The sequence below is a fragment of the Eleutherodactylus coqui genome, chromosome 3 (genome assembly GCF_035609145.1).
Source record: "Eleutherodactylus coqui strain aEleCoq1 chromosome 3, aEleCoq1.hap1, whole genome shotgun sequence".
NCBI lineage: Eukaryota > Metazoa > Chordata > Amphibia > Anura > Eleutherodactylidae > Eleutherodactylus > Eleutherodactylus coqui.
The window spans coordinates 203,189,478-203,203,678 of NC_089839.1; the positions used below are offsets into that span (position 1 = coordinate 203,189,478).

At 41.8% G+C, this 14,201-nt stretch overlaps 1 protein-coding gene across 2 annotated transcripts in view; it reads left to right on the forward strand.

The window, feature by feature from the left end:
* Positions 1-14,201, forward strand: part of COL7A1 (collagen type VII alpha 1 chain) — a 177,377-nt gene that overhangs the window by 137,205 nt on the left and 25,971 nt on the right. For both annotated transcript variants that reach the window (XM_066596817.1, XM_066596816.1), the window contains exons 89-109: positions 804-872; positions 1,140-1,175; positions 2,065-2,106; positions 2,330-2,374; positions 2,678-2,722; positions 4,549-4,584; positions 4,662-4,721; positions 4,836-4,961; positions 5,070-5,141; positions 5,687-5,722; positions 6,502-6,561; positions 8,333-8,377; positions 9,092-9,127; positions 9,990-10,025; positions 10,113-10,169; positions 10,406-10,477; positions 12,364-12,435; positions 12,711-12,746; positions 13,302-13,382; positions 13,525-13,578; positions 13,790-13,843. In XM_066596817.1, the coding sequence (XP_066452914.1) occupies positions 804-872; positions 1,140-1,175; positions 2,065-2,106; positions 2,330-2,374; positions 2,678-2,722; positions 4,549-4,584; positions 4,662-4,721; positions 4,836-4,961; positions 5,070-5,141; positions 5,687-5,722; positions 6,502-6,561; positions 8,333-8,377; positions 9,092-9,127; positions 9,990-10,025; positions 10,113-10,169; positions 10,406-10,477; positions 12,364-12,435; positions 12,711-12,746; positions 13,302-13,382; positions 13,525-13,578; positions 13,790-13,843 (1,170 nt within the window). The remainder of the gene's footprint in view (positions 1-803; positions 873-1,139; positions 1,176-2,064; positions 2,107-2,329; positions 2,375-2,677; positions 2,723-4,548; positions 4,585-4,661; positions 4,722-4,835; positions 4,962-5,069; positions 5,142-5,686; positions 5,723-6,501; positions 6,562-8,332; positions 8,378-9,091; positions 9,128-9,989; positions 10,026-10,112; positions 10,170-10,405; positions 10,478-12,363; positions 12,436-12,710; positions 12,747-13,301; positions 13,383-13,524; positions 13,579-13,789; positions 13,844-14,201) is intronic.

The following is a 14,201-nucleotide window of genomic DNA, read 5'->3' on the forward strand; positions in this document are numbered from 1 at the left end:
ATACCAGAACTGTGCTTTTTTGGTCACCCCGTCTCAAAGAAAAAATTTAACAAAAAGCAAACAAAGAAGGATTGCAAAAACAAAAATAAATAAATAAATTTGGTATTGTCAAAATCATACTGACTCACAGAATAAACTTATGTCATTTTTGCTGCAGTGTGTATGCTGTAAGACCAGACTCCTCCCAAAGATGGACAAATTTAATTTTTATCTATTTCACTCTTCACTTTGAATTTTATAAAGGTTTTTCAGTACATTATTTGGTACATTACATAGCACCATCAAAAAATACAACTTTTCCTGCAAAAAACAAGCCTATGTCAATGGAAAAGTAAGGGTTATATTTTAAAAGTGGGGAAGAGAAACAAAAAATGGAAGAAAAAAAAGGTCCGCATCCTTAAGGAGTTAATTGAAGGTGTATTAAAGAGAAAAAATAGTTTTTGATAGCTGGTAAAAATTCTTCAACAGTTGAGCAGAAGTGAATCTAAACCGGGCTAGCCTGTGCAGTCAGCGGGAATACTGCAGGGGGTAATATGGTCCTGATGGCCTAGGAATCTGGAGTTTGCACGCTCAGTCCCATGTCTGATGCCCAATTTCATGGAAAGGCAGCTGCCCAGGGCAACTTCATTCCCTGGTTTATTCTTTGGACAGTGTTATTTGAGCACTATATGGAACACTCTGAGTGGTTGGTCAATAGAACGTATGGCACTGTGTAAACTAAGTTCTTGCATATAGAATATTTAATTATATTATTGCCTTTCACAGAATTATTTCACTAAACTCACTACTGTTTTTAATCTCAGGGTATTCCAGGTCCCTCAGGTCCTGCAGGACCCAAAGGAGAACTGGGAGAAGCTGGTTCTCCTGGAGAAGTGAGTAATGGCTTTTAATTACTTTGTATTATTTTTACCCTTTAGAAGTTTTTCCATTTATATTGTAATGTAGGATTTTTGTTCTGCTCATTGGTAGCAAATTGACGGCTCCCTTACTGATTCCCTTGGGCCAGCATGGCTAGAACATGATAGACTTATGTTTTTTACATCCCACTAGTTAGCTAGAGATCTGCAGAAAACATGTTTTGATATTTTATGTAGCTGTATGATAATATAATAAATGATGTCCACGTGATCTGTTTCCAGTTTGTTGTTGGTGCTCCTGGAGCAAAAGGAGAGAAGGTAAGAACTTTATTAGCACTTGCTGCAGTGGTCTCCAGTCTGTGGTTCTACATACAACTTTTGGCATGCCTGGAAAGCCTATACCTATTGTATGCTGCAACAATGTATTGGAATTTAATGGGTTAACAGGGTATTAATTCGTTATTCCAGCTCACAGCACACACGATAGGCTGACATTTCCTGTTTCTGCTGCTCACTTTATAGCTCTGGTGTGTAGACTCAGAGAGGGTCAGCAGAGTCATCTCATTATCATTTGAAGATGGGGTCATCAGATTCCTATTATCATTAGAGGGCGTGGTCAGCATAGTCATCTCATTGTCACTAAAGGGTGAAGCCAACAGTTATCTCATTAGTGTACAGGATCAGCATTGACATCTGACTGTCATTATAGGGTCAGGTCAGCATAGGCATCTCATTATTAATAGAGGGTAGGATTCATAGAGTCATCTCACTTTTATTAAAAGGTGGGGTTAGCAAGGTCATCTCATTATTAGAAGGCGGGGGGAAAGTGGAGTTCTCATTATCATTAGAAGTCGGGGCCAGCAGAGTCATGACATTATCATTAGAGGGTGGGGTCAGCAGATCATCTCATTATTAGAGGAAGGGTTGAACAGAGTCATGTCATTCTCTATGCCGGGTGGGGTCAGCAGAACTTTTCAATATCATTAGAGGACGGACTCAGCGGAATCATATCATTATCATCGGAGGGCAGGGTCAGCAGATCATCTCATTATTAGAGGAAGGTTGAGCAGTTATTCCATTATCATTAGAGGTTGGAGTCAGCAGTTTTCTTATTACAATTGGAGGGGGGGGGGATTTATTGAAATACATGATACATTCTCTCATCCTCATATTATCACATGCTTCATCATGTTTGATATTTTACTAGGGTGCTCCTGGTGACCAACTCAACCAAACTCCAGGTGAACCGGTAGGTTATGCTCTACATGTATATATTCCTCCATTGCAGTTGTAAGGTGAATGTATTGACATGACTTGTTTTGAATCATATTCTTTGACAAGACACACAACTACCCGAGGAGCACAACTGTTGCCTGTCCTTAGCATACTTATTTTTATAGCTATTCCTTATATCAGATTTATGTAGTCGTGTCCCCCCAGTTATTTTATTCTAATAATATGCTGTGTTTCAGGGTGAAAAGGGAGACAGAGGATTACCTGGTCCAAGAGGAGAGAAGGTAAGAACTGCTAGATGATGGGAAAACTATGAACAGCTTTATTATTTTTCTGATAAGGGTCTTGTAGTCCGCTTTCCTGTCTGCAGACTTTGTAAATTTGAAAAGTCTCCTCCATCATTAAAAATGCCTCTTGAGTAATGAAGTATATAGAAAACTGGAAGGAGGAGGATGTAGCTACAGCTTCTCTCCCTCTCACTCTGAGACTGCATGCTATGAGAGGGGAGAAGGAGGAGCAAAAGAAGTGTTGACATATCTGATTGGCTCAGAGTTTTGAGCATTGACATATCTAATTTTTAACACTAGGGAGAACTGGGGAGAAAGGGAGACACTGGAGACCCCGGAGAAGATGTAAGTGACCTCTGGCGAACACAACTGCTATGTTCATTACCTCAAGTTTAAATGCAACATATTTTCTGCTATTTTCCTTAACCATACACTATATCATATTATTGATGGATTCTGTATACAGTTGCAGCCTGTGGTGTCCTATAGTGGACTACGCTATCGTATCCTCCCAAAATGCTGGAAACAAATGGAAATCATGTCAAACACAGACAAAAGTTTGCACCTTTGGTCTCCGTCTGATAAATTAAAGTTAATGGTTATGTTCAGGGTGCTGTTTGAATACTGCTTTTGGCTATTTAGATAGGAGGCCAAAATGAAAAAAAAACAGCATATGCCAAAATGTTGTGTGAAAGCAGTCTTAGAAAAAAACAGCTGCTTCCCTCTACAAATAGTGCCACACCTGTGCAGAGGTTGTATGTGATGTTGCAACTTAGCCTTATTTTCTGTAACGGGGTTGAGCTGTAATACCAGACACAACCCATAGACAGATATGGCACTGTTCCTGGAAGAAAGATGATATTTTTTTCTAATCCAGTATGTACAACCCTTTTACCCTTTAATGACACATGACATACAGTTATGCCATGAAGGTGCTGTGTTTGCATGGAGTCTTATCCTGCTTTATATATGGTGGGTGCCGTCTGTCTTTGACAGCTGACACTCGCCCACAATAGCCATGATCAGTGTGAACTGTGATCGCAGCCGTTAACCCTTTAAATGCCACAGTCAGTTCTGACAGCGACATTTAAATATCCCAATCCATGTTCGGGGACCCTGAATGGCCCAGGTATGATGAGATCGATAAGTGCCATTTGGTTGCCATGGCACTCTTGAGCCTACTAACTGCAATGTAATGCAATACTATGATATTGCATTATACTCTATGAGCTTCCAAACAATAGCAAGTTCAAATACCCTATGGGGACATAAATAGTGTAAAAATTAGTCCAAAAAAAGTTTTATTAATTATTAGAAAAAATAAAAGGAAGCAAAAATTTTTTAAAAAACAAAACCCTTTCCTATATTTATATTAGAAAAAAATCTAAACATAAAAAACCTATAAACATATTTGGTATCACTGCATCCGTAAAAGTCTGATCAATCAAAGTAACATATTATTTATCCCGCACAGTCAAAGCTGTCAGGAAGAAAAACTTCTTTGCTCACCTTGACTCCAAGAAATAATTTAATAGAAAATTATCGAAAAGTCGTATGTATGCCAAAATGGTACCAACAGAAACTACAGGATGTCCTATAAAAAACAAGCTCCACACAACTATGTTGACGGAAAAAGAAAAAAGTTTTGGTGGCCAGAAGATAGCGGCAGAAAATTTTCTTTTTTTCCAAAGACATTTTACTTTTTGAAAGTGGTACAGCAAAACTTTGTATTGTCCTAATTGTAATGACCAACAGAATAAAGTTATCATGTCTTTTTTACTGCGGTGTGTACATTGTTAAAACAAGATCTCCCCATAGATGGCAAAATTGTATTTTTTTTCCATTTCACTCCACTTAGAAATTAGTAAATGTTTTTCAGTATATTATATGGTAGATTAAACAGTACCTTTCAGAAATACAACTCGCCTCGCAAAAAAAAAAACAAGTCTATAGACAGCTATGTGAATGGAAAAATAAAAGAGTTGCGATTTTTTGAAAGTGGAGAGGAGAAACCAAAAATCGAAAAAGAAAAAAGGGCCACATCCTTAAGGGGTTAAGGAGCCAAAAGTTTGGAATCAATTCACAATTTATTGCAGTGAAGCAAAATGTGAAATTTGTAGAACTGTAAATGTTCTAATAATGTGAAGTGATCAGATTTCTACTCTTCGCAGGGTCACAAGGGTTCTCCTGGACTTAAAGGAGCTAAAGTAAGTTCTAAAAATACAGTTCATCCTGCATTGGAAAATCTATGGCAGGCATTTCTCACGAACCTCTACATTTCCAGGGTGAAGTTGGTGTTGGGGTACCTGGACCTGCAGGACAGATAGGACCACCAGGCCTGAAGGTAAGTCCCCCCTTAGTACATCACTCTACTTTCTATATTCTGCAATTACGATTTTTGTAAGTTGCCTTACATCTTACAGGTGTTTCAGTTTTTCGATTTTTTTTTTTCTGTTAGGGCGAAATTGGTCTGCCTGGGCCACCAGGTTCACCAGGTCTGCAGGGTATTGTCGGGACACCTGGTCAGGCAGGTCAGAGAGGAGAACCTGGACAGAGTGGACCCCCTGGTGCACCCGGGGAAAGGGTAAGATTAAGTACTACCAAAACAGATATTGAAATGCAGCTTTTATAGCATATACTGTAGTTCAATGATTTACATTGTAACATCATTTTATTACCAACTTTTATTTAGGGTTTGATCGGTTTTCCTGGAAGGGAAGGGAATCCAGGACCACAGGGACCACCAGGGGCTTCTGGGCCACCGGTAGGGACCTCATTTCTCCTTCTTCATCTTATACACAGTATTATTGATCACCTCCTTCACTCACATTTTTACATTCTATTCCAGTAGATTTCTGTAGGAGCATACATTTCACATACTGCATACATACTGTATGTATAGCCCACTCTATGCCCAGCAGGTATTTCTGATACTTTACACCCGCTTGCAACAGCAGTGATCGGAGGTAGCGCTGATTGGTGCAATTAACTGATTAGATTCTGCAGGTCAGCTAGATGGGGGCTGCTGTATGGCCTTTTTCCCCGCAACAAAATTGTGGGATGACGATGGTTTCGCATGGCAGCTTAGAGCCTAGTGAAGTCTCCCAGATCTACTATTTATTGCTCTGTAGTGCAGTCTATTAAGCTCTGCCACAGGCACAGCTTAATAGGTTTAAGTTAAAAATACAATATACTCTTTGGAAATAATGCAATTTCTAGATATGATTTAGTGTGGACTCCTTGGATGAACAAATATGCAACATGATATCTCTAAAATGTTGATTTCCTGGTTGTCTCTTTTTATTACAGGGACCCGGAGGACTTTCAGGAGCCAAGGGTGACAAGGTAGGATTACATTTTGTTTCCCTTTATACATCTATATACAATAATATTTTTTTAATTCACCATCAAAGGGGTTTTGTGGGACTTGGATATTGATGACCTGTCCTCAGGAGAGGTATCAATATCCAATTGGTGGGGTTCGCCACTCAGGACCACTGCAGATCAACTGTTTGAAGAAGTCATGATGGTCAGGCAAGTGCCACGACATCTTCACTATATACCAGGCACAGCACAGTACATTTCATTGTGGTGGTGCCTGGTATAGCAGCTCAATTCTATTCACTTGAATGGGACTGAGCTGCCAAAAGGCCATGGGACAAATGAATGTGTGTGTTGTCACTGGCCTGAGAAAAGGCTATGGCACTCACCCGAGCGCAATGGTCTCTTCAAATGGTTGATCAGCGGGGATCCCAAGTGGTGGACCCCTACCTATCTCCTATTGATAACCTGTCCTGAGGACAGGTCATCACTATTGGAGTCCAGGAAAACCCCTTTAAAGAGGCTAAGAGGCCAGATTATCAAACATTCTAGATTATTGAACAGACATAAAAAAGTACTGTATGAAAATACTTACTTGTAAGGAAATAGACCCTTCAGGAAGACGGTTTATACATTAGCAATAAAATGCTAATGTATAAAAGTCAGGCTCTTCACCAGACATAGCACAATGTATGTTTTTGCCTGGAGTGTTCCTTTTAATTCATACAACACTGCTCCCCAGTGGCCATATTATCATGAAGTCACATGTAATAATGCTGATTTGTCCATCCTTATCTTCCCAGGGCGATACAGGAATTGGTCAGTCGGGCCCCAGAGGAGAGAGAGGAGATCCAGGTCCAAGGGTATGTCTCTTCAGAGAAATGTATTATGATGTTCACAATGTCTAGATTTAGATTTAGCTTGCAAAAACGAAGGCTGAGAAGAGACTTAATAGCTGTCTACAAATATCTGAAGGGCTGTCACAGTGCAGAGGGATCAGCCCTATTCTCATTTGCACAAGGAAAGACTAGAAGCAATGGGATGAAACTGAAAGGGAGGAGACACAGATTAGATATTAGACAGTGAGGGTGATCAATGAGTGGAACAGGTTGCCATGGGAGGTGGTGAGTTCTCCTTCAATGGAAGTGTTCAAACAAAGGCTGGACAAACATCTGTCTGGGATGATTTAGTGAATCCTGCACTGATTCCATAGATGTCTTAATATATTTCCTTATTAAGCAGAATTATGTGTATATATACTATGTGTATAAACTCCGATATGTAATTGTCCATCACTTGGATGAGCCATTATGGGATCTTCTACTGCATTATTTGGTCTTGGACATATGCTTTTTGCATCATCTTTTTTCTTTGGTCTCTCTTGATTTTCTTCTTACTCTCCTCGTTCTCTTTTAGTTTCTTTCTTGGAAGTGACTTGGAGCTCTTGGGCCCCAATTTAGAAGGTCTCCTACCTACCATGTGCCATTGTTATAATACTAGTGCCTTCTTATATGGAAGAATAACCTTTGAGTCCCCTTATACACCAGGGTCCAGTGATGACTGCTACATCTACATCCATGCAGCTACACCACTGCTCAAACTACTTATATATAGCAGTGATACACTATAGCAGTTCATCTTGATTATTAATGTAAAGTCAGATTCAGGAGACACCCAGCGCATTATCCTAAAACTCTCTGTTATGATCGTGTGGGCAAAACTAAGCAGGGGGCCCACACGATCGTACCCAAAAAGGGAGAATGGGGATAGGATGGACGCACATGGCATTCACACGGGTTTCAGGCAACTGACCCTTTGCTACATGGGAGGATGACGTGGCTCTACCTAAGCGGGAAACATTGCCCCAATAAGGACAGCCCAGCGGTCTTCGGATCTGGGCCCTAGCTGATCCTAGGAGCCACACCACAGAACAGGAGACATACACATGCTACATGACAAAGACAGAACAGGATACACAGAGCCAGAATACACAGCATGCAAAATGCAACTACTAGTAACAGATAAGCTGAATATAAATACCAGGTATTAGTTGACATTTTGTACAAGACGTGGAAGCTAGCAGGCCACTTCACGGCTCCTGGTTATACCGCTAGTCCCTACACTAACCAGGAGTCCTGCAGAATCGGACAGAGTTCACACAGAACGCTGCAACAGGACAGGACACAGATAGCAGGTCATACAGCAAGCTAACACAAAACTGATAGAATATAAATGAACAAATGGACATGAACCAGCAAGACACAGATCACACAGCAAGCTTGCAACAGGACAGACAACTAGGGCACGGACTCTACTGGCACAGACTCTACCCAGAGCTCACATGAACACAGATGAAACTCACAGCAAGTCTATGTGTCCTCATACCAGGGGGGATAGACAGTCAGCCACAGAGCTGACATAGGGACTGTGTCAGGGATCCACCAACTGACACATTGGAAGCAGAGAGACACAACAGACCTACTTGCAAACACAGATCAGAGTGGGAACAAGCTGAACATGACTGATAACAAGTTACAGAAGTAACATGACTGCTGCTAGGAGTACATAGTACAACAGATCCCAGCAGCACATCCTCACACTCTCCACAGATACTAACATGTTCAATTCCTACAGGGGGAAGATGGCCGTCCAGGATCAGAAGGAGACCGTGGTCTTCCGGTAAGTAACTGCTGATTATGTATCTTCTTGTAATCTCCATAACACTGATGATACTTATCCCCAATGAGGACTTAAAAGGGTTTTATGGGACTAAACTATTGATGGCTTTTCCTTAGGATAGGTCATCAATAGTTTACTAGTGGTGGTCCGCTGCTCAGGATTCCCACAAATCAACTGAGTAAAGAGGCTGCGTCCTCTTCTCAGGCCAGTGACATCACATTCATTTGTTATGTGGTCTGAGCTCCATCCCATTCATTTGAATGGGACGGAACTGCAATACCAGGCACAGCTGCTATACAATATACAGTGCTAAGCCTGGTATGGACTAAAGGGAGAATGATGCTCACCCAAGTGCTGCTATCACTTCAATCAGCTGATCAGTGGGGATCCCAAGTCACAGACCCTGATTGATCAACCATGTATTCCCAGAAAATCCCTTTAATCACAAAAGTCAGCCCATGTTGCTTTTAAAAGTTGGGTACAAAAAACACGGACATCATCCATATGCTGTCTGATGGTCACGGCTGTACAACGTTGCATATGCTGTTCTCATCTCTGAAAAAGGACAAGATTAGGGCGTGAGATTTTTTCACATGGACCATTGAGGGTCTGTGTGTTGTCTGTGAAATACATAATCAGCACACAGACATGAAAAGTGCCCATCGCAATAAGCCCTCAGTGAAGATTCTGATTAATATTTCTTGGATTTTTCAGGGTCTTCCAGGAAACAGAGGAGAACGAGGAGACAAGGTAAGAAGTGAGGAAAATTTCCCGTGGTCATAACATTTTAAAGGGGTTCTGACATCAAAAAAAAAAATTGTGCTCACCTTGCCTGGCCTGGCCCGATCGCCAGGCATGTCCCCTCCAGCCGGCATCTTCTTCTGTGCCTTTAAAGCAGAGCAGGAGCGGTCAAAAAGACCGCTTCCTGCTCTGGTCCGTCCGTCAGGCACTTCTGAGGTGAACGGACGGACCGCCCACAGCAAGCACATCACAAGCAGTGCTTGCTGTGGGCGGCCCGTCCGTCCTGCTGAACTCTGGAGTGCTGCGCATGCGCAGTGGAGACGCAGCCCGTCCTGACTCCTGTCAGAGGGCACTTCTCCACTGCGCATGCTCGCGATCCCGGAGCAGCACGGCTCGTGCAGACAGAAGAGGAGGAACAGCGCCTGCCGGGAGATGACCCCCCCCCCCCCGATGTCAACAACAACAGGAGACAAGGTAAGTATTATGTTTTTATGCTTTAGCAGCCATTAAACCATGGGTTCCCTGGGTCCATTAGGCACACCAGGGAACAATGGCTGCTAAACATTATTTGTGTCAGAACCCCTTTAAGGGTCTCGCACCACAGAAAGACCATTAATTTCTATAGGAACTGTGGAATACTTCATTTTCCCTGTGGTAGCGCTGCAGATAAATTGAACACTTGCTACCAGGCTCCTTCATAGCTAATCACTGTGGATCATCCTATGATCAGCTCATTGATGACCCATCTAACAGAAAGCTTTACAGAAAAGACATCCCTTTAAATTCTAAGATGCATCTGTACATGTTTTATGGACATCATATTTCAGTAGTGGTTACTTGCTTAATAATATCATGTTCTGTGATATTTCAGGGTGATGCAGGTCTAGTTGGACTTAAGGGCGACAAGGTAAATGTTTATCCATATAAACACCTTCTATACTGCAGTCTTACCCTTTGGAACATTTTTTATAGGTCTTTCTCTTGTCCTGTTTAGGGTGACACACTGACCATTGAAGGACCTGCAGGTGCAAAAGGAAATAAAGGAGAGCTGGTAGGCCAGAAGGACACTCATAGCATGGGTCTAATGTTCATTTGTGTCTCACTCCTTCTTCCATCTTCTTCTTCTCTCTTCTTTCTTTTTTCTCCTAAAGTTGTCTCTCATCTTCTTTCGCCAACCTCATAAAGTTCTTCTCCCTTTTCTTCCTATTCTTATTCCTCTCTTTTTTCTCCTCTGTGTCTTCTTCATCTTTAATCATGTTTTTAATACTCTAATGTAACTACTTTTAGGGTGATCGAGGAATGAAAGGCTCTGAGGCAGAAAAAGGGGAAAAGGGAGACCCAGGGGAGAGTGGAGAAAAGGTAACACACCACAAGAAACGAGCAGGTCTGTCGGTTGTAAAGAAATATACCGGTTCGTGACACCTTCTGTAAATAGTAGAACGGCCACTGAAGCAAAATCTTTTGATTCATGGGTGATCATTTATTCTGTTGACACAGCCTAGATTGTATGACATGTCAAATACAGTATATCGAACCCTAAGTGAATGAGGTTATCCAAAAAGAGAAGACCCATTATGAATTTCCAATAAGTTGACATATTTTTCTAAAGATTGTTGGCCTAGAGAAAAATCATACTGTAGTTGACCAAAACTGGTAAAATTGTTGGCTATGTCAGACCTTTGTCCAAGAAAACTCTTCCAAAATCTATGTTAAGGGACCCGGTAAATGGTTATTCTATGGCTCAGTCATCTTTAGTGATACCCCAGATGTCAAACACATGGAATCTTTGGCCACATAACTACCCTCATATTAAATAATGTCTTAGGGTAAAACGTAACCCATAATTCTGATGACCAACCTTGGGAAGTATACTGCCTCACAGAGAAAATGCAGTACCAAGAGTCCAGCTTAAAAGGAGACAAAACTCATCACCTAGAGAGAGAATTAAGTTCTGAACAATCAATTTTAATTGTGGTCCAGCACACAATTTTAATGCAACTTGGTATTGATTCAGTGAGTACTGGAATCCTGTCCTGGGGTGGTGCTGACCATGTGGTATTGACCATAGTCCACCGCTCATCTTCATTACGAAGCTGTTGGAGAACGATCACTCCATGTCCAATCAGGTCCCACAGATTCTCATTTGGAGAGATCTGGTGATCGTTTTGGCCAAGGAATCGCCCAAACACCTTGCAAGGCATGCCTGCTGATGTTCGCTGTGAGGGGCTGTGCACTATTCCACTGGAAAATGGTGTTGGATATGCCCTGAAGATATGGAAGTGTGACTGGTTACATCACCTCATCAACTTAACCACATGCTGTCAATGTGCCCCAGATGCGTACTAGAGGTGATTGGCTGTTGATACTGATGGCCTCCCAAAACTTTAATCCACGTTGATGGGCGATATGGTGCTCCAAAATGACATAAGTATCAGCCTGATTGCCAAATAAACCTCCAGATTTGCAATCATTCTTGCTGAGACAAAATCTTAATTCGTCACAAAACACCACAATGTGATATTCGTCACGCCAGGTAGCTCTGGAACGAGTTCATTGCAGGCATTTGCAATGATGGAGTGGCATGAGAGGCAGTACTGACAATGGATGGCTTGACTGCAAACCTGCATCGAACCCATCAGCGGAAACTGTCATCGCCGATATTGAAGCATCCAAATCTGTCCATGTACTCCACAGAGTATCACCAGCTGTGGTTTGTGGGTACATGATACATTGATCTTTGCTTTGTAACATTCGCCTCAGTGCTCTAGTCCCACTACAAACAATGCAAATTTTGTTGTGCTGACCACCATTTCCAAATTCGACCCACGGTTGTGGCATCCTATTGAGTTTCTGCCACATTACGACGCAAAGACCAACTGGCTGTACGTTGTCCTACAATGACACCTTTAGTAAATTCGCCCATTTGATGAAATGGCTCCTTACAGTGTCTTAGAGGCATCTTCTTCACTCCTTAATTTTTATCTAGACACAAAGCAGTTTCTGTGGGCATGACAACATTGCCAAAGTTAGCTTCAAAGACTAGTTTTCACCTTTTATCCTGCCCTTTGATCAGGTGATTTGCCCCAAACTGAATCAGTTTCCATAACCTGGCTGTCTGAACATCATACCCTGAAAGTTGCAGCATATCCTCTGCGAGGCAGTATATGTCACAAGATCTGAAGTATAATGTTCATAATTTAGTAATAACTGTCTCACTAGGATCATGTTCCAATTTTTCTCAACAGGGAGTCAAAGGAGAGGCAGGAGAGAGAGGGGCGACTGGGTTTGTTGGACCTCGTGGACCTAGTGGTCAAAAGGTAATTATAGTCACAACTGATGTTAATATTAGTGATGGACACGTGCCTACTATCACCACTGCAGACTAATGCACTTTATATGACTTGCAAGAGCAGTGGAGGAAGGAAAGTGACACCTCTCTGAGTACTTTGTTGGTTTTACAATAATGGTTGTCATTTTGAATGCTTAGCCTCCTATGGTTTTGAATGAAGAAGAAAATGTTATCTCTCTGAAATTGCTAGTTAACATACAGCAACCTGAATGTTTGTAAATCAACATTCAATTTTTTTTCCAGGGAGAACTAGGAGGGCCGGGAGAACCAGGAGATGCAGTGAGTATCTTAAATTTGCTTTGTGGTGTATTCATTTTTTGTTTACATACATGGTGACCAGTGCTAGCTTTAGGTTAGATGGCACCCTGTATGGAACATTTTTTTTGTCACCCCATCCCATCCCTACTATCTGGCTAGGCAGACCTAAGGGGCACAATTGCCTCCACCCTACATCCACCTAATGCGCCCCATAAGCTGGTGGTCAGTGCCCTGTGCGACTGCACTAGTCGCACGTAGCTAACGCTGGTCATTATGTTGACTCAGTGATTAGCAATGTATAGTATTGAAGCCCTAGTATCCTCATGCCCTGCATCCGCCTGGCACTTGTCCCATCTTCTTCACCATCCCTTCTTAGAGAGGATATTACTAAAACTCCTGGGCAGCTTTCATCTTCTTTGCTTGATGCTACTGAAGTGCTAGTGTCAAGAAGAGCCCTATGCCTCTGGGGATGGGGGCAGCTTGTCTCTCTTCTGTCAATTACTTCTTCTATTGTGTTAAACACACATTCAGGCTTTTGGTCGCATACATTATAGTTTGCTATTATTTTATTCCCAGGGTTTCCCAGGTAAAGATGGTCTGCCTGGATCACGTGGAGAGAAAGGGGAACCAGGTCTGACTGGATTTAGAGGTCCAAAGGTAAGAAATCAATTGTCCCCACCATGTGGTCCTACAAATAATCTCCTAAATACATAAATGACCATTAAACAATACGTGTATTCTCTCTATGCCCTTTGGCATAACTATAACTAGATCCATTTTTCTTATTTTTGTCTTTCAGGGAGATCGTGGTATGAAGGGTCTTTGCGGCCAGGATGGAGAGAAGGGAGATAAGGTATTAGATACTACTGATATAAATTTTTTTGCATTACACACAATCCTGTTGCTTTACGAACACGAATCAATGAAGAAAATGTAACATTTGGGGCAAATGTTGATATATGACACGTGACCAAATGGGCCAAATCCCATATATCTCTGTAAGCTATTGCAAGGTGTAATAAGATGGACCTATATTGATCATTACAAAATACTGCTTATTGTAGGGTGAAACCGGTATGCCTGGACGCTATGGAATGCCCGGAAGGAAGGGAGACTCAGTAAGTGGGTTTCATAATTTCACTTATAATCTCTTTGTTTGATGAATGATTTTAAATCTTCTACACCGGTATTGGTTAATCAACACATGAGCACATAGAAATGGAAACAGAAGCCATATTTAAAGGGGTTGTTCAGTTGTGAACTATTGTTGGCTTATCTTCAGGACAGGCCAACAGTAGTAGATCAGTGGGTGTCTGGCGCTTGGCACCCCCACTGATCAGCTCCTCACCCGGCTGGTGGAATTCTGCACTGAGTTTATTTATTCAGGAAGCAGACAGCCCTGTTCTCTCTGCAGTGGTCTGGCATGGTATTGCCGCTCTCTCCCATTCACTTCAGTGGGAACTCTGCCTGTAATAC